This window comes from Peromyscus californicus, unplaced genomic scaffold (genome assembly GCF_007827085.1).
Source record: "Peromyscus californicus insignis strain IS unplaced genomic scaffold, ASM782708v3 Scaffold_4__1_contigs__length_199733344, whole genome shotgun sequence".
Taxonomy (NCBI): domain Eukaryota; kingdom Metazoa; phylum Chordata; class Mammalia; order Rodentia; family Cricetidae; genus Peromyscus; species Peromyscus californicus.
In genome coordinates, this window is record NW_026294562.1 from 15,830,058 (window position 1) to 15,850,023 (window position 19,966).

Sequence of the window (19,966 nt, forward strand, 5' to 3'; positions counted from 1 at the left end):
CGGCGACTAGACTGCGCATGCGTGTCAGTGGCGTTTGCAGCGGACCGGGCTGGCAGTTCCTTCCTCGGAAGGGAAGATTCCTCTGCCATGGAGTCCTACGATGTGATCGCCAATCAGCCTGTTGTGATCGACAACGTGAGTAGCGTCTTTCCTATCTCTAAAGAGTCTGTGCTGTCCTCCAGAGAGGATCGTTTCCGAGGCTTCAGCCTAGGCCGCCTGCTCTTTGTCACTGGCCCGGCCTGTCAGGCGGGTTCAGCTGCCGCCGCCCCCGTCCTCCTCACATCCATAGTTTGCAGGCAGGGCGGCCAGCAGCACCCGTGTGATGGAGAATTTGAGGGTAGACAAAGGGAAGAGCTGTAGTCCGAGAAGGGTCCTTGGACCCTCGGCTGAAGGGGCCTTAACCGTTCTCCGAGAACCTAGCACCCGCCTTCTCCCTGGTTTCCCATCACTCAATTGGGTGCGCTTGCTGTCTATCTTGGCCTATTGGTCCCGCCTTTGGGCCTTGCCGGATTAGAACAGCACTCTGCGATTATTGGCTGGCGCGCTTGTCGCTCTTCCAGCCTCCATAGTGTTTCCCTTCTGTAAGGGGTGGGGCAGTGCACTAGGGCGGTAGGGATTGGCTTGGCTCGCTCAGGGTGCGGAAGGCGATGGCTGGTCCACCGGAGAAGGGCAGTTTCCTTGGGTGTGAGCCTGCCGGGCGGCATAGTAAACTGCATCTGGGTGGGGCCGGATTACCTGGTGCCAGAAATGGCTATGGGATTTCAGTTATTTTTGTGATTATAAATTATGGTTAGTAAAGGTAAACAAAAAAGGATAGTGACAAAGCAGGCGGGCCCAGATGAGAGGCAGGGAGATCATCAGACGCAGTGTTTGTCAGGCGCGCTAGCGTCTCCAGGGCACCTTCGCCAACATGTGAGTTGAAGCCTCACAAAAAGTGAATGGTTAGGAAGGAAGCTTGCTCTTCCTTCCACAGATGAACACCGAAGATGGAGGTGATCAAGGTCATATTCCGCAGCGCTGCCCGATAAGTTTCATCGCCTTATCTAAATGTCATTCCTTTGCTAACCAGCCCTCCACAAATGCATCAGTAATGACGAATAGAACCTTTTATGAGGCGGGGAAGTTGTCTTCAGTTTCTGTATTTCACTCAAAGGTGTGGTCCCGTCGAGACTGATCGGGATCTTCCTGTGCTCTTTCAAGATCATCCTTTGAGGCAAACTACCAGTTCCCACTGTCTTAGGCTGACCTTGTCAGAGTAACTGTGATGCTCCAGCCCTTCCGACCTGGGCGGCCACTAGGTTCTTTTATTTGCATCATAGGTAGATGGAGATGGCTGTTCCCAGTTTATGCAGGAACAGGAGGCTTAGGAAGGTTTTTCAGACCACACACTTTTAGGAGTTGAAGATCCAAGACTCACACTGAAATCATCTGATTCCAAGTTCTTCAGTCTTTCAAGGAAGGCTGCTTTATTTATTGTGTAAACTGTCTTTTCAAAGGTGAGGCTGAGACTGGGGGGCGGGAGGGGGGGTGTGGCCCAGCTAGTAGTGCTCATCTGACATGCATGAAATCGTGGGCTCCATCCTCAGCACACCATAGACCTGGTATATAAATCCGATTGTGGTGGTTCATGTCTGTAATCCCAGCACTAGGGAGTTGGAGACAGGAAAATCAGAAATTCAAGGTCTTTGTTTGAAGCCAGCCTCTAAGACGTGAGACTCTGTTTGTTTGTTTGTTTGTTGGGGCTAGGGAGTTGAGCAAAGTTAATTAAGTGAGAAGACTTAAACTCCCTAGAGCTAGAGCTAGAGCTAGAGCTGCAGGCAGTTATGAGCTATCCAACATGGATGGGGTGAAAGGAGGGATCCAAACTCTGGTTTTCTCCAAGGGCAGCAGCGAGTGCTCTTAACTAATCTCTCCAGCACACCACTACTCTCCTTATCCGCATGACTCGAAATGGTGCCACAATGTACAAAATAAAGCCTTTTCATTGGCTAGGTGGGCAAATGGGTGAATAACTAATGATCTCTATCATGGTTCCAATCAAGATGAGGGGTTTCCGCTATGTAATACTGTAAATGGTTGAGTAACACTTCTTTCTTTTGTTTGTTTGAGACAGGGTCTCGTATAACAGGGTCTTCTTATTCTCAAGGCTGATAGCCAGAGAACACTACTACTTATGTCTTTAGCTAGTTTCTGTGTGTTGGATTGACCTTTTTGTTGTTAAAATTTTAAAAATGCATAGAAATGATCAATCTATCAATGGAGAAATGGCTCAGTAGTTAACAGCTCCTGGTGCTTTTCCATGAGGGCACTTACAATCTGTAACTCAAGCTCCAGAGGATCTTTGTTTTCTGAGGGCACTTGCACTCACATACACAAGTAAAGCGAGAAATCCACGGAGTCTGTTTAAATGGCAAGGAATTTATTAGGGGATAAAAACTCACTACAGATTTATCGTAGGGTCCTGGAAAGCCGAGCTATGGTCCACACTGTTCTTCCGCCTGGTCCATCTCAGCATCCAAAATCACAAGGGGAGAGATCAGCGCCATCTCAGGTCTTAAGGATCCTGAGAGGCCACGCCCCAAGGAGATGTACTTCAAGGTCAAGGGCAGGTGGAGCAGTTACCTGCTGCCTCTCTAGGGGTATGCTTCATGGTCAGAGCCAGAGCAGCTCCCCACTGCACACAAAACATACACACATTCACATAATTATTGTTTTGACATTGGCAGTGCAGGAGCAATCTGTTCATCCCACCAGCTCCTTTGCCTTGGATTCCTGGAGCTGAAGTCACAGGCAGTTGTGAACCACTCAATATGGATTCTGGGAACCAGACTCAGTTCCTTGGAAGAACAGCAAGTGCTCTTAACTGATGAGCTATTTCTTTTTTCTCTTTTGAGATCTAAATACATCTCAAATTATGTGTACTACATGCATTCAGTGCCTGCTGAGGCCAGAAGAGGGCGTCCGATGCTGTGGAACTGGAATTACAGACAGCTGTGAGTTGCTGAGCTGGTGCTTGGGAATTGAACCTGTGTCCTGTGGAAAAGTAACAAGTGATCTTAACTGATGAGCCATCCAGCCTGTTTCTTTTCTTTTCCTTTTTTTAAAGACTTATTTATTTATTATGTATACAGTGTTCTGCCTGCATGTATGCCTGCAGGCCAGAAGAGGGCACCAGATCTCATTGTAGATGGTTGTGAGCCACCATGTGGTTGCTGGGAATTGAACTCAGGACCTCTGGAAGAGCAGCCAGTGCTCTTAACCTCTGAGCCATCTCTCTAGCCCCCAGCCTGTTTCTTTTCTTACAAAGACTCTCACTATGTAGCTCTGACTACCCTGGAGACTCATTATGTAGACAAAGCTGGCTTCAGACTTAGGGTCCTCCCGCCCACCTGCCTCCAGAGAGCTGAGATTACAGGTGTGTACCATCACACCCAGCTGGTTTTCTGATTTTCCCAGACAAATCAGAAAGGTAATTTTACCTGCAGTCTTCCGTTTGTATCCATTGCCAGTAAACCTACAAATCTGTTGTGATTTACAAAAACAAGTAGTTGGTAGCTGCAAGTGCTAGAAGAATGGATACATCCGAGGCAGAATGACTGTTAGTGCGCACCAGGCCTCTTTTTGGAGTGATAAAAAGAAGTTCTTCAATTAATTACAGGTTTGTGACCAACCTTGGCTATATGGTTAAACCCTGATTATATACAAGTCTGACCATACTTAAATACATTGAATTGTACTATACCTTAAATTAGTAAATTATATATGTGCCATGTAAATTTTATCTCAGTAGGTTTTTTGTCTTTCTTTAAAGTACTTTCTGAACCAAACAAAAGTCTTAGGATCAAAATGGACCAATTAACAACCCTTGTCCTAGAACCAGTGCTCTGGGAATCCTGCTCCTGTGAGGTGGGAGGTCACGAGCCTCTTTCCCACCACATCAATCAACCTGAAGGGTTTAAGATAAAGTCTTCTCAAGCCACAAGCCCGCAGCCAGCTGGTGCTGGGAGAGCCTGCTGGGGGAGTTAGGAGAATGGTCATCGGTGGCTAGGAGCTGACTTTGTCCTCCCAAGTCAGGACTGCACTTTCAGGAAGTCGCTACGGGGGTGTTTGTTCATCTCCTTCGATGAAGCGATTGGCGGGGCGGCAGCTCGTTGCCTGGTCCACAGTTCCCGTGGAAATGCTGTTCAAGAAGTAGATGTCTCCTTTCTGTATGCTCTGCGGCACAGCCTGCAGAATAGAGCACCCCAGCTCACCTCCTGTCCTTGGCTTATTGGTCCAGCCCTCGCTCGCTCCTCCTGGCAGCCCGGCCGGGGCCGTAGGGACAAGCTGGGGCTGGTTCTTCCGATGCATCTCTCCTGATGCCACTTTTACCTTCCCGGCACCACCTCTGCCTGGGGCTGCTTGCTGGCGTTCTGGCTGCCCGTTCAGGTTTATAATTTAGGTTCCACTCGCCAATTTTTTTTTTAATTTAAAATTTTTTTTTTTTTTTTTTTTGAGACAAAGTCTTACTCTGTAGACCAGGCTGGCCTCAAACTCAGAGAGATCCTCCTACCTCTGCCTCCGGAGCGCTGGGATTAAAGGTGTGCACCACTATGCCTGGCAACTGTCTGCCAGTCTTTGGCTCGTGATTTTAACTTCCATCAACTAGTCTCTTTTGAGTGTCTAGCAAATACTGCTGTGTGACTTCTCTGATCTGGAGGAACTTGGGATGAAGTAGAGAAAATTAGGAAGCACAAAGGGTTGGGGATTTAGCTCAATGGAAGAGCACTTGCCTAGCAAACCCAAGGCCCTGGGTTCAATCCTCAACTCAAAAAAAAAAAAAAATTAGGAAGCACAAATTCTAACAGAGGGCAGTGAGACACGTGCTTTGTAATGGTGAGCGAGATACAGGAGGATGATCACAGGGTTATCCTTCAGAAAGGCACAGTATTGCAACTGGGCCTGTCATACTCTTGCTAGAAAGACAGACAAATAAATGAGTCTGGCATTGCTTCTCTTGGCTTTGGGTTCTTTTGCAATTTATTTATATTTTATGTATATGGTGTTTTGCCGGCATGTCTTTTACACCACAAGCATGCAATGCCCAAGGAGGCCTGAAGAGGGCATCAGATCCCCTTGGAATTGGAGTTGTGAGCTACAGTGTGTATGTTGAGAATCCAGCTTGGGTCCTTAACCACTGAGCCATCTCTCTAGCACCTCACTTGTTTTTTCTTTGTTTGTTTGTTTGTTTGTTTTGAGACAATATCTTGCTGTAGAGCTTCCTTAAACTGTGGATCTTCTTGCCTCAGCCTCCAATTGACAGTGTTACAGACAAGTACCACCATGCAAGGCTGAACCTGACATCTTCATCTGTCTTGCTACCTAGACTCTTGTCCTTGTGCTAGCAAACTCAAAGCAAACAACTTGGAAAATCAACCTTAAAAATATTCAAATCTGGGGCTGGAGAGATGGCTCAGTGGTTAAGAGCACTGGCTGTTCTTCCAGAGGACCGGGGTTCAATCCCAGCACCCACGTGGCAGCTCACAACTGTTTGTAACTCCAATTCCAGGGAATTTGACACCTTTATACCAATGAACATAAAATAAAGTTAAATAATTTTTTTTAAATTCAAATCTAAGGGGGCGGTGGTGGTGCACGCCTTTAATCCCAGCACTCAGGAAGCAGAAGCAGGTGGATGGATATCTGTGAATTCAAGGCAAGCATGGTCTACAGAGTAAATTCCAGGACAGCCAGAGCTACATAGTGAGATCCTGTCTCAAAAAGAAAAAAAAAAAAAAAAAAGGAGCCAGGCAGTGGTGGCACACGCCTTTAATCCCAGCACTGGGAGGCAGAGCCAGGAGGATCTCTGTGAGTTTGAGGCCAGCCTGGTCTCCAAAGCAAGTTCCAGGAAAGGCACAAAGCTACACAGAGAAACCCTGTCTCAAAAAACCAAAAATAAATAAATAAATAGAAAAACAAAAGACAATAAATAAGTAAAATATTCAAATATAAGGGGCAGTGGTGGTGTACGCCTTTAATCCCAGCACTTGGGAGGCAGAGGCAAGTGGATCTTTGTGAGTTTGAGGTCAGCCTGTTCTACAGAGCGAGTTCTAGGACAACCAAGGCTCTACAAAGAAACCGTGTCTCGAAAAACCTAAAAAAAAGAAAGAAAGAAAGAAAGAAAGAAAGAAAGAAAGAAAGAAAGAAAGAAAGAAAGAAAGAAAGAAAGAAAGAAAGAAAAAAGAATTCAGATCTGAGAATATGCATGGAAGCACATGCCTGTAATCATAGCATTCAGGAGGGAGAGGCAGGGAGATCAGAAGACGTTTCGGGTCACCTTCAGCTACAGAACAAGTTTGAGGCCAGCCTAGGATATATGAAATTCTGTCTCAGAGCTCACCTTCACTTGTTTTGTCTGGAACCCCTGCCAGGAAATCCAACTAGTCTGTAGGCGTTACACACCCCATGAAGACAATGAACAATTATTAGAGGCTTGAACTAACAAGTTCCTAAAGGTCCTTTGCATAGTGCCGTTCCCATCCATCCGCACCTTTGTCCAGGCCCTGGGGTTTACCGCTGGAGAATTCCCCCTCCCTCCTCGGCTTTGAGCTCAGTTCACAGCTGCAGTTTCCCAGATCCCTGCCACACTGCCCAGCCAGTGAGTTTCCACATCATCTCCACTGGCTGTCTTCCGCCCCTAGAGGTTCCTGCTCTCCCCTCCTCACTGCTTCCCCAGCCCATCCTCCACTTCTCACCACACAGACCCTTCTCCTCAGACTTGCCAGAGGCAGACAGACACCAAGATGACTGTTCTCATCACCTCCGTCTTACCTCCACACCTCTCTGTAGAGGAGGGGAACCAGAGAGCCAAGGGTGTGCCAGAAAGCCGTTGGTGCTGAGATAACTTTGGCTACCTTGCATCTCGCACATATTAACTGTATGCAGTGTGAAGGTATGCTCTGTCTCAGGAGAAATGGTTGACTGAAGACCAGGTGAGGTAGAAGGGCATGGGAGTCAGATGTGGTGGTAGGTAGGTTTAGAAGGAAGAGAATGGGGCTGTATTTGCAAACAGCATCAGATCTTGACATCTTCCCTGCTCAAGGCTGGTATCAGTGCCTAGAGTCAGTGTTTACATTGGTTGGGCCCTGGAAGATATGATGCTTGGTAGAAAAAGAGATCTTGCTGGGCAGTGGGCGGTGGTGGCACCCACCTTTAATCCCAGCACTCAGAAGGCAGAGGCAGGCAGTTCTCTGTGAGTTTGAGCCCAGCCTGGGCTACAGAGTGAGTTCCAGGATGGCCAGGGCATTTACACAGGGAAACCCTGTCTCAAAAAAAAAAAAAAAAGAAAGAAAGAAAAAAAGAAGGAAGGAAGGAAGGAAGAGAAAAGGGGCTTTTTCCTGACCCTGCACCCAAGCAACAAGCCAAGTATTGGAGCAGGAGTGTGACTCTTGTCTTTTCTCCTCAGACAAGTCATCAAGGCCTCCCTGCTCTTGACTATCAGGAGGCAAAGGAGTAAAAAACCGGCTTCTAAAAGAGAACAGACTACAAAGTATAGTACTTCTGTCCTTTCTGTAAGAGCCAGAGAACATGCATTCGGTCAGAACTAATGCAAGATACTTGTAGTGAGATGTGTCCTAGAGACCCAGGACAGGGAGGTTAGAGCTTGAGGTAGGAACTGGATTGAAATCATCCCGTGCTAGTAGAACAGAGAAATACGCATGCTTGCCCTGCCGCCCTGTTGGGTACTAGAACTTGTGACTTCTCGGTAATTGCTATTCTTCGTGTTTTCTGTTTTATTTTTTCTTCCTTTATGAATGTTTTTAAACTTCATTTTATGTATTACTCTCATGTATGTGTGTAGACAGTACAGGCGTGTATGTACCACATACACACGTGGCGGCAGAGACCCAGTCTATAGAGTCGGTCACTCCTCCACCAGACTGGTATGGCAGGTGCTTCTGTCTGGTAAACTATCTCCTCAGCCCCATTAATGTCATTTGTTGTGTTCAAAGTAAAGTATGTTCCATGGAATAAGGAGGAAACTACAGAAACACCCAGCAGTTCATTGAGCATACAGTGGAAGTCCTGGTCACAACTCTGGTCCTTTCTCTCCCTGGATGTGCTCCCCTTTGCCTCCGCTCCTGTCGACACGCACAGATATGAGCGCTTTCTCTCTTAATGGAAATGGGACCAAACCGTAACCACTTGATTTATTGGTGGTTCTCACTTTTCTTTGTCCTCTCTCCCCAGGGATCCGGTGTGATTAAAGCTGGTTTTGCTGGTGATCAGATCCCCAAATACTGCTTTCCAAACTAGTAAGTCATTCTGAGGCTTTGTTGTGACTGTGGGGATCTTGTCAACTTTGTCCTGTGGCCAGCCCTGCCTCATTGAGGAGGAAGAATTCTCTCTCAAGTTAGCCTTGGTGTCCAAGACAGTAAACAAAGGATGTGAACCAGGTTTGGGATAAGCAAATGAATTTGTTACTACCTGGCATATTTTGAGAGGCACAGCAAAAGGCCTCTATTTTTTTTTAAGTGTGTGTGTGTGTGTGTGTGTGTGTGTGTGTGTGCGCGCGCGCGCGCGCGCGCGCTTGCGCACTGGAGAGCTTGTGAGTATGAGTGTGTGTGAATTGGAGGAAGTGGGTGCTACAGCATGTGGGTGCTGTCAGAACACAACATTGTGGAGTCAGCTTCCTCCCCCCACCTTTATGTGGTCCCAGGGATCACACTCAGGCCACCCACTTGCACATCAAGAGCCATCTTGTTGGCCCTCTTTTTAAAAATCTGATCCTAAGTCTGAGTGTGGTGACTCATGCCTTTAAGTCCAGCACTTGGGAGGCCAACCAGGTCTATATAGTGAGTTCTAGAATAATCAGGAATGCAGAGAGACCCTGTCTCAAAAAACAAACAACTAACCCCCCCCCCCCCCCAAAAAAAACACCCTCTGATTCTATCTAGTGCCATAAATTTTATCCTTGGGTGACTTAGAGAGCCACAGAGTCCTCCAATTTTATTTAATTAATTAATTTTGGTTTTTCAAGGCAGGGTTTCTCTGTTTAACAGCCCTGGCTATCTTGGAACTAGCTCTGTAGACCAGGCTGGCCTTGAACTCACAGAGATCCTCTTATCTCTGCTTCCTGAGTGCTGAGATTAAAAACATGTGCCACCACTGCCCATTTCTAAAAGCTCCATCTATATACACATCGGGAAAATACAAGAACCAGAGATATTATTTATAAAACAATGTAATAAAAGTAGATAATATGAAAGTAACTTCAGGTGCTGGAGAGATGGCTCAGTAATTAAGAGCACTGACTGCTCTTCCAGAGGTCCTGAGTTCAATTCCCAGCAACCACATGGTGGCTCACAACCATCTGTAATGAGATCTGGTGCCCTCTTCTGGCCTGCAGTCATACATGCTGTATACATAATAAATAAATAAATATAAAAAAAAAGAAAAAAAGAAAGTAACTTCAAACAGTACATGTTCTTTCTATAAAACACAGAAGAGTGTAAGAAAGAGAATGGAAGTTAACTGAGCCCTCCCTCTTCAGAGATGGCACAGTGGAATGGGAGTACATTACATTGGTGCATCTGGACTGTGTCCTTCCTGGTCTGTCCTAAAATGAGAAATGTTCCTTTGTGCTCTCTCTTCTAGTGTGGGCAGACCCAAACATGTTCGTGTCATGGCAGGAGCCCTTGAAGGTGACATCTTCATTGGCCCCAAAGCTGAGGTAATCCCCAGTCCAGCAGAAGGAGCCCTGGGACTTTTACTATCCTTCTGCATCCTGTCACTGCCTGACCAGTGTTAGATCAGTTGGCTTGGTTATATTTTTGGCAAGAGGGATTCAAAGGGGAGATCCAGTCTGGCCTGCCCTAGGTATGAGTTAATTACGCTAACTTTGGCAGAACCCCCAGACAGGCTCTAGGAAGCATAACTACAGAGTCATTGCTGCCAGTTTTGGTTCCACAGGGCACCTGGGGGCCATGGCAATGTGAAAACCTTGTGCTTTGCAGCTGCTAAGAGAGTACACGCAGCTTGCAGCACACAGTCTCCAGTGTAGAGAATGCGTGCCTACCCTCAGGGTGGATGAGGACCGCAGGCTAGGACCCGAGGAAGCTGAGGCTCCTTTGGAGGGATTCTGCTTGTACAGCTGAGGCCTGGGAGGGCAGGGGGACATGTGGAGCCCAACTGCTGCTACAGATCATGCCTTCTGCTTGCAGGAGCACCGAGGGCTGCTGTCCATCCGCTACCCCATGGAACACGGCATCGTCAAGGACTGGAATGACATGGAGCGGATCTGGCAATATGTCTACTCTAAGGACCAGCTGCAGACTTTCTCCGAGGAGGTGAGGGGCCTGTGTGCAGGACACTCCTGTGCAGGGTGCCAGGCTGGGTGGACCTACACTCCAGATGATGAGGATGACAGTGGCAGTGATAACTGCCAAGGGTTTGAGTCTAAATATGTGCCAGCACTAGGCCGTACACTTTGTGGATAGGTTCTAATTGTATCTTCCTGTCATCCATTCATATAGTAGAACTGAGCCGGGTGCTGATAGTGCACACCTTTCATCCCAGCCCTCAGGAGGCAGAGGCAGTTCTAACTTATAAATTAGACCTGAAGTTAGCTGTAGCAGCGTATGCGCGTAATGCTAGCCCCTGGAAGGTGGTGCCAGGATGGAGGGACATTTGAGACCAATTGAGGGCTGTGTAGCAAGACTTTTTTTTTTGGAGGTGGGGGTATTTCAAGAGAGGGTTTCTTTGTGTAGCCCTGGCTGTCCTAGAAATAGCTCTGTAGACCAGGCTGGCCTCAAACTCACAGAGATCCACCTTCATAGGATTAAAGGCATGTGCCACTATCGCCCGACCTTGTTTTTTGTTTTTTTGAGACAGGGTTTCTTTGTAGCCCTGGCTGTCCTGAAACTCCCTCCATAGATCAGGCTGTGCTCAAACTCACAGAGATCTGCCTGCCTCTGCCTCCTGAGTGCTGGGATTAAAGGTGTGCGCCACCCCCAACTGACTGTAGCAAGATTCTTATCTCAAAAAACGAAAGTGGGGGCTGAAGAGATCCAGAGGTCCTGAGTTCAATCCCCAGAAACCACTTGGTGACTCACAGCTGTCTATGGTGGGATCTGATGCTCTCTTCTGGCATGCAGGCATCCATGCAGATAAAACACTCAAGCATAAAGAATTCTAAAAGCAAAACAAACAAACAGAAGCATTGCAGAGGACCTAGGTTCAATTCCCAGCACCCACATGGCAGCTCACAACCACCTGTAACTCCAGCTTCAGGCAGATCTGACGCCTTCTTCGAGCACCTGAGGGCACCTGCACATGTGTGCCTACACACATACACATAAATAAACCTAAAAAAATAAAAACAAAAGATCTAGGGAGAATTATCTCTCTTTTACAAACAAGAAAAGAGGAAAGTAGACTGGGCATGCTGGTACATAACTGTAATACCAGCACATGGGAGGTAGAGACAGGAGGATAGGAATTCAAGGTCATGCTCAGCTACACAGCCTCTGTGAGGCCAACCTGGGCTACATGTCTCGAAAAAATAAAAAACAAACAAAATAATTAGGGCAGCAAGATGGCTCAGTAGAAGGAGAGAACTGACGTTACAAGGTGACCATTGACTTTCACGTATGTACTTGCAAGCATACACAAAATAAATGTAGAAAAATAAAAATTAAAAGGAAAGGAAATCAGAAAATCCAAGTGGTATTTCCAAAATCACTTAATGAATAAAGGAGTCGAGCCGGGATTCAAACCCACATCTTTCAGAGCCCATACTCATTAGCTTCCAAAGAACTGCTTCTCAGAGATGGAAGGGGAGTGTGTCAGTTTTCAAGGACAGGAAATGTTCAGGTTTTTAAAATGTTCAATATGTGCTGGAAAGCTGGCTCAGCATTAAGAGTGACCTCTGCTCTTCCAGAGGACCTGAGCTCTGTTTCCAGCACCCATGTGGAATGGTCCGTAACCACCTGTAACTCCAGCTCCAGGGGGATCTGATACAGGGGTACCTGCACTTACATGCACATACATACATAAACATAATTTAAAATAATTAAAATGTAAATAGGCATGGTTGCACACTTTAAAATATATATGTGTGTGTGTGTGTGTGTGTGTGTGTGTGTGTGTGTGTGTGTGTGTGCGCTCTATCTGCATGTACAACTTTATGCCAGAAGAGGGCATCAGATCCCACTATAGATGGTTGTGAGCCGGCATGTGGTTGCTGGGTCTTGAACTCAGTACCTCCAGAAGAGCATCCAGTGCTCTTAACCGCTGAGCCATCTGTCCAGCCCCTAGGAGGCACACTCCTTTAATCCCAGCACTTGGGAAGCAGAAACAGGTGGATCTCTTGAGTCTGAGGCTAGCCTGGTTAACATATGTTCTAAGCCAGCCAGGGCTATGTATATCTTTTTAAAAAATAATAAAAGTAAGGGACTGGAGAGATGGCTCTGCGGTAAGAGCACTGGCTGCGCTTACAGAGGCCCCGGGTTCAATTCCCAGCACCCACATGGCAGCTCACACCTATCTGTAACTCCAGTTCCAAGGAATCCGACACCCTCCCACAGACATACATGCAAGCAAAACACCAATGAACATAAAATAAAAATAAAATTATAAATAACAAATAAGTAAATAAAAGAGCCGGAAATGTAGCTCTGTGGAAGAGTGCTTGTCTAGCATGAGAAACAATCTCCAGTACCACAAAAACAAAGTCTTAACAAAAATCAATATTAAATTTTAATTTTCTATTTTGAAATATATTTACAGTATCGTAGTCCAGAGTTTAACAAAATCTTCTTGACAAGTAGGCAATACACAGCAGATCCAGGGACCTAGAGATGAGTTTTGGAAGACAAGGAGGTGGACTCGGAGGGTAAGGACAGAATGGGACTTTAGGACGTGAATTTGGAGAGTAAAGATACAGACTTGGGCATGGCATGTGACAATCTCAGCTTGCCTCTTCTCTGAGGGGACTGACAGAGGCCCCCCGGACTAGCACACTTTTGAGGCAGGGTCATGAGGGTGTACAGCTGCCTCACACCGCCTGCCTCCTGGGCCTCTTTCCACAGCATCCTGTGCTCCTGACCGAGGCTCCTCTAAACCCTCGGAAGAACCGTGAGCGGGCTGCAGAAGTTTTCTTCGAGACCTTCAACGTGCCAGCTCTCTTCATCTCCATGCAAGCTGTGCTTAGCCTGTGAGTAGTGGCTGCCTGGCTAGCATGGCCTCACGTGGTACCCCCAGGCTCCGCAGGCGCTCTCCCCAGTGAGGAAGAGCCAAGAGTGAGAAAAAGAAACTTACTGAAATTAGACAGTCGGGCTCCTCGGAGGAGACCAAAAGCAAAGGTGTGGCTGGGACCGAGACTGTCCCAGTGTAGTAATCTCAGGTTTGGGGTCCAAGTCCACGATCAGATGCTGCCACCACCCTTCCTGAGGCTCAGTGCACCCCAGTATTGGCTCTGTGTGGACTGTGCAGTGCTCTGCTCTGCTGCTGGTGCGTCTGTGTAGCGAGTCTTCTTCTGTCCCGTCAGCCAGCTCCCAAATAACGACACGGAGACTTCTTACTAATTATGAAAGCTCATAGATTAGGCTTGTTCCTAGCTAGCTCTTCTTTTTTTTTTTTTTTTTTTTTTTTTTTTTTAATTTATTTTAATTTATTTTGCAATACAATTCAGTTCTACATATTGGTCACGGATTCCCTTGTTCTCCCCCCCTCCCGTCCCCCTCACCTTCCCCCCAACGCCCCCCCCCCCATTTGTGTTGTTTCTTTTTTTTTTTTTTTTTTTTTTTTTTTTTTTTTTTTTCCCCTTTTCTATTTTAATAAAAAGGAAAAAAAAGAAAAAGGTTATAACTAACAAAAGAAAAACTATATACAAAAGTACAATGACTATATACAATATATACAAGAAAAATATGGAACGCTTCACGAATTTGCGTGTCATCCTTGCGCAGGGGCCATGCTAATCTTCTCTGTATCGTTCCAATTTTAGTATATGTGCTGCCGAAGCGAGCACCTAGCTAGCTCTTCTAACTTAAATTAACCCATTTATATTACTCTACGATCTATCACATGGCCTTACCTCTCTTCCATCTTCACCTCCTGTTTCCTCTCCACGTCTCCCAGTGTCTCTTGTGCACCTAGATTCTCCTCCTCTTCCTTTCTTTTCTGGGAAACCTTCTGCTGTATTGGCTGTTCAGCTTTTTATTACACCAATCACAGCAATATATTTTTACACAGTGTACAAATATCCCACAACATATCCAGACAGTACCACCCTGCCATGCTCCCCACCCTGCCATGCCCCCCTCACCCCCGACCCCCCATGCCTATATCTTGTCTGCTGCTGATACCCTATGACCTACACAGAGGATTTATTTGACCCCATTAAGAAATCATGAACCAGCATTTGCAGGCTAAGAGATTTCCTGGGCTGAGCATGAGACTTCATGGTGGAGCACTTGCTTAGCATATACAAAGGTCTAGGGTTTGATCCTAGCACTTCCAAAACAAAAGTAAATTGAAGGATTGCATATCCAAATCTAAATTTGTGACCTCTGGACAAATGGAAAGTTCTCATATTTGGGGGCCTGTATTTCCCTAGGACAAAATTCAGCCTCAGCTGGCCGCAGCTGCCATAGCACGCAGGGTGTGCTAGCAGACTGCCTGTTGACCTCTGAACACTGAGGCTGCACAGGGGTTTGCCCCACCCTGAGTCTCTTACCTGTGTCATCTGGAGATAGGAAACTGTAGGCAGACCCCAGAGGCCGCATGGGGAAGTGAAGAGCAGCTGTGTTTTCCTTCACTCGTTTCTTTTCCCCACCCTTCTCTTGGGAGTTGAAACTACCCTTTAGGTCAGGTCCCTCCAGGGTAGTTAAAGGGCTGCTGTACTCTCTGACAGGAAGGCCTGTTCTTCAGGATGCTGGAGAACCTTTGCTCCCCACTCAAGGTTTCCCTAGTACTCCATCACCAGAAGGGCCCAGGACAAGTGTGTTTCTTCCCCGAGGAGTGTGGCACTCAGTGATGGCCCCTTTGTCTCAGTTATGCCACAGGCAGGACCACGGGCGTGGTGCTGGATTCTGGGGATGGTGTCACCCATGCAGTCCCGATTTATGAAGGCTTCGCCATGCCTCACTCTATCATGCGCGTCGACATTGCTGGCCGAGATGTCTCTCGTTTCCTTCGCCTCTACCTACGTAAGGAGGGCTATGATTTCCACTCCTCCTCCGAGTTTGAGATTGTCAAGGCCATAAAGGAAGTGAGTGCTGTCCTGTGGGCTGAGGGGTGGGAGGGGGAGTAGTGACCCTAAGAAGGAAGAGGGTTGATACTCCATGGGTCCTGGGTCAGGCTCTCTTCTCTCCTGGCTCTCCTGGCACTGTGTGCGCTCTCCCCTTCACCTTCCTGAGTGCTGCCATCTTGTGGGAAAGGAGCCATTTCCAGCCCCTAAGCTGGGCCTCTGCACAAGTGCACATTACTGCAAATTGTGCAGGTTCACCTCCTTGGAGAAGTTGAAATGCTTTTTTCTTCTCAAGTGTATCAATCCCCCCTGACATGCGTGGTTCTGGGGAAACCTCTGAGCTGCTCATGGGAAACCAGAACCATGTCAGAGGTAGATGTCTGAGCCTGGCTAAATTTGGATAGTCTCAGGCCCAGGAGCTACAGAGCCAAGTGCCCAGGTTTGCCTCCCGGGAAGTAGAACAAGAACTCAGGACAGTGTGACAGACCTCTGCCCGGGCTCCTGGGCAAGCACTTCAGGCAGTCACTGCCGACTGGCAGATCTCCGACAGCGTGTCACTTCTGTGGGACTTGGCCTGGGAGGGCACTGGGTTTCCTGCCACCCTGACTGTCGTACTTGATTCTGCAGAGAGCCTGCTACCTGTCCATAAACCCTCAGAAGGATGAGACACTAGAGACCGAGAAGGCACAGTACTACCTGCCCGATGGCAGCACCATCGAGGTAGTGCCCACATCTTTCCCTTTTTCCCTCACACCCACCACTAAGCCTGGGCTAAAGTGGAATGCCCTGTGAGGCCCTGAGCAACAGGACTCCCTATAGAGAAGGGAAGGGGCTCAGAAGGACTTCCCCAGGTCTGGATGTGTAAGGAAGTGGGTGTTCATGCTTCTTTAACCACACCCCTGGGTACAGATTAGCAAAGTCGCTGCTCCCCAGAACTCCCACTGATGAGATGTTTCCAAGAGTGTTATTGCCAGAGATCTCTTAGCCAGAGATGCTAGAGCCATTAGTACCATGTTTCCCCTCCCTGGTTTCCCAGAAGCTCCATTGGTTCCCAGGAGCCTTGTCTTTGCTCCTTGAGGTCCTTGACATAGAAGATCTGTCTTCAACCTGGGCTTCGCATACACCTGGTTCCTAAGAGACAGGCAGAAAGACCCCTTCCTTCCCCAGTTTCCAGGGACCTCAGTCGCAGCCCAACCTCTTAAGCTGGCTCTTTACCCTCCAGATCGGCCCTTCCAGGTTCCGTGCCCCTGAGCTGCTGTTCAGGCCAGACTTGATTGGGGAGGAGAGTGAGGGCGTCCATGAGGTCCTGGTGTTCGCCATCCAGAAGTCTGACATGGACTTACGGCGTACACTCTTTTCCAACATCGTCCTCTCAGGAGGGTCTACTCTGTTCAAAGGTTGGTCTTTGCTCATGGGACCCTTGTTGAAGATCCTATCCTGCAGGGGTTGGAGGCCCAGAGAATTGATTTGGAGGGGTCTCTTTTTTTCTGCCCACTTAGGTTTTGGTGACAGGCTACTGAGCGAAGTGAAGAAACTGGCCCCCAAAGACGTGAAGATCAGGGTAGGAGTGTACTGGAGGTCGGGCTGGGTAGAACTGGGCTCCAAGGACTGAGGCACACAGTGTGTCCCCTTCTGGGTCTCTCCAAGCTCTTCAGGCAACCACAGCACTATAGGCAGCGTCAGGGGCTCCTAGCACATAGAAGGACCCTAGAGTATACATCTGCCTCCAAGAGGGCCCACTCTCGCTCTTCACTGTGGCCCGGCAGCTAGATGTGTACACGTGTAATCCTAGCACTGTGAAGGCTGAGGCAGGAGGACTGCCAAAAGATCAAGGCTAGCCTGGGCTACATAGAGAGACCCTAAGAACAGTCAAGTGCCGATACCTGAGTGTGTTAGAGTGCTTAGCTGGGACCTCACTGTGGTCCCTCAGGAACACTAAATTGACTGACGTTACCATCGCCACGCCCCTCTCGTCCCTCAAGGCAGAACCCTGTAGTGCAGTTTGCCTTGTGAGTGGTGCTGAAAGGAGTCACTTCATGTGGCGAGGAAACTGAGGAAAGGCTCTGATTCCAGCCACAGGCGTAGTTCCTGCTTAGTGTCAGGCTGACCACAGCTCCTGCAAGAAGCCACAGGTTCAGCAAGGAACCTTGTAGGTTGCATGGATGCATGCAGCATGGCATGCATCCACTGTTCTTGTCAGTGAGGCAGTGCAAGGTTGGCAGGGCGGGGTGGGCAGATGATTCAGTGGATAAAACTCTTGCTGTCCAAGCATTAGGACCAGAGTTCAGTCCCCGGATTCACATAACAGCCAGGTATGCATGGCGGCCACTTGCAGTTGCAGCTTTTGGAAGGTAAAGACAAGGTCCCTAAGGACAGGCTGTCTAGGTAGACTAGCCAGAACTGGCAAACTCCAGGTTCAGCAAGAGCGTCTTGCTTCAGTACTTAGAGCAATCGAGGAAGACACCAGATGTCCACGTTGGGCCTCTGTGTGCTCATGTGTGTGCTCACGTGTGCGCACACCCATGCTCTCATATACCTGGAACACACACACATGCAAAAGAGGAATAAGTAGGGTCGGGTGTCTTAGATTCCTCTTTCCATCCCCCTCTGCAGATATCTGCACCCCAGGAGAGACTGTATTCCACGTGGATTGGGTGAGTAGCCCGTGGAATAAGTACAGAATGGGAAGCGAGAGCTCGGACCATTCCACCCGCCTACCCTGTCCCTTAAGAAAGGACCCTGAGGGACTGGCTGGCTGCACAGTTTCACTCACACTGCTCCTTTGGGTTTTCTCCACTCCAGAGGCTCTATCCTTGCTTCCCTGGACACCTTTAAGAAGATGTGGGTCTCCAAGAAGGAATACGAAGAAGATGGTGCCCGGTCCATCCACAGGAAAACCTTCTAATATTGAGACGTCACCTTCACCTCCCTCTGAAGTTAACTCCACTTGAAAACTCGCTTTCTTGAGTTGGAGTGTTGGAGAGGAACTGCCTGTATGTGTGAGTGAGTGTGTGGGTATGTATGAGTGTGTGCGCATATCGAGTGCCGTGTGGCCCAGGGATCCTGGGCCCAGAAAGGACATTGAACTACCCACGATGGTGATGGCCTGAGGCCTGGGGTTGACTACTAACTGGCCCCTTCCAGGGAAGAGCTCTGGCAGAGGCCCACTCCTTTCTCAGCTAGGCCTTTGGCTGGCTGTGTGGAACTATGGTTACTACCATAGAGAGACCTTGCTGCTGCCAATCTAGGCTGGGCTGGCCCCACCCCACCCCAGAGTGCCGTGAGGCTGGAGGCAGCTGCTGGCTCCCCTGCTCACCATTCTGCTGTCCATGCCTCTGGATCAGACTGAGAACTGCGGCTGGGGCTAAGTGCTGTCTGGCTTTGTTTCATTTTGGGTTTGGGAGACTGAAAAAGCGCTCCAACAGTGGCTGTAGACTGGTCTCAGGAGACAGCAGGGTACACTCATGGCCACAGGGAACCAGGTAGGAACCAGGACCACACTGGGCATTTGAGGAGGACAGGGAATAGCTGCAGGGTTAATTTACAAGCCCCAGCCACATCCAGGGGTCCTGGGAAACTGTAAGGACCTGTGGGCTCCAGCTCCTGGATTTGCTTCTCATCCACCCTTGTTCCAATGCCATCTTCACAGTTTTATTTATTGTACGTTTATTCGGTAAAGGGACTGCAGAGAGGGCTCACTGTCCCCTGCTTACACACCACCGGTCACCTTGCTTACACTAATGTTTACAGCACCTAGGCTTTCCATAGCATCCGGGCCGTCACCCCTGCTGATTGTGAACTGACAGTATTCATAGGCCTCAGGACTCTGCGGGATTGGAGGCTGCACACAGAGGTGCCCAGGCAGTCTCTTCTTTCCTCCTTCCTCCGTTTGCTCACTGCCCTGGAACCACCAGGCTGGTTGCGGCTGGATTTTCAAAACAGGAAATCGCATCACTCTTTGGCAGAGGCCTCTTGCGAGGGAGGTATGTTGGAGATCTAGACCCTTGAAAACTAAGACAGCTGCAGTTGACCATGTTGCCTTCCGCCACTCTAGCTGACGAGGGAGGCTAGGGTAAAGTGGTGGGGAGGCCCCTTCTGGGCTGGCCAAAGGCCCCCCTGACTTTGCACCTGTTTGGGAATGGAGAGAAGGGCCCAGACCAAAGTGCCAAGAACTGATGGGCTCTGGCCTGGCTCTCAGAAGCGGTCCAAGGACCTTTGTACCCACACAGTACAAAGCTAGGGCGAGCCCGTCTGCACCGACATTCTCACCAGTGATACCAGGTCCACCTCAGCTCCAGATTCCAGACAGTATTCTCTCTCCACCATCCTATGACCAAAGGCCCCTGCCAGATGTAAGCTGAAGCTGGTGTGTGTGGAATCAATGTGGCAACCCATGGACTGCAGTGCGCTTAACCAGCTCCATCTCTCTTAGCCCAAGCCTGTCCCTTGCAGAGCCTCGCAGAGCCACGTTGCCTGGTGGGGCCCAGTGTACTTAAATAAAGTCGTTCCAATAGATCTAACAGTTCGGCCTCTCTGTGTGGCCAGTGCCTGGTGAGAAGAAAGGGAACCTATGGTTTCTTAAAATCTGATATGCAGACCACACCTCAACCTGTTCGGTGCTGGAAAGAGAACTGAGGATCCAATTGCTGGGTACACTCGAATCCAGGGGTGAAACCTGACTTCAAATGATGAACATCTTGTCATCCCTGAAATCAGAACTCTTTAAAACTCGTG

The 19,966-nt window shown here is 48.5% G+C and overlaps 1 protein-coding gene and 1 non-coding gene across 3 annotated transcripts; one reads left to right on the forward strand and one right to left on the reverse strand.

The window, feature by feature from the left end:
• Actr1a (actin related protein 1A) lies at window positions 1–19,747 on the forward strand. Of its 2 annotated transcripts, XM_052762118.1 has the most exons (11): window positions 1–135; window positions 8,230–8,294; window positions 9,637–9,712; window positions 10,203–10,328; window positions 13,071–13,195; window positions 15,037–15,253; window positions 15,860–15,952; window positions 16,455–16,629; window positions 16,732–16,793; window positions 17,846–17,886; window positions 18,035–19,747. In XM_052762118.1, the coding sequence occupies exons 1-11, from the start codon at window positions 88–90 to the stop codon at window positions 18,135–18,137; spliced, it is 1,131 nt and encodes a 376-aa protein (XP_052618078.1). In that variant the 5' UTR covers window positions 1–87; the 3' UTR covers window positions 18,138–19,747. The 2 variants fall into 2 exon arrangements, with proteins under 2 accessions (XP_052618078.1, XP_052618079.1); XM_052762119.1 differs by lacking the exon at window positions 16,732–16,793.
• Window positions 13,905–14,011, reverse strand: LOC128095702 (U6 spliceosomal RNA). Its single transcript, XR_008213314.1, has one exon. It is a non-coding gene; the product is annotated as a U6 spliceosomal RNA (small nuclear RNA).
• Window positions 19,748–19,966: the final 219 nt, after the last annotated feature.

What these genes read in the sequence shown, in the direction of transcription:
- Actr1a (XM_052762118.1), top strand. Translation starts at nt 88, where the DNA reads ATGGAGTCCTACGATGTGATCGCCAATCAGCCTGTTGTGATCGACAAC. An exon ending in AAATACTGCTTTCCAAACTA is followed by an intron (nt 8,295 to 9,636) that starts GTAAGTCATTCT and finishes TCTCTCTTCTAG; the next exon opens with TGTGGGCAGACCCAAACATG. An exon ending in CCGATGGCAGCACCATCGAG is followed by an intron (nt 15,953 to 16,454) that starts GTAGTGCCCACA and finishes TTTACCCTCCAG; the next exon opens with ATCGGCCCTTCCAGGTTCCG.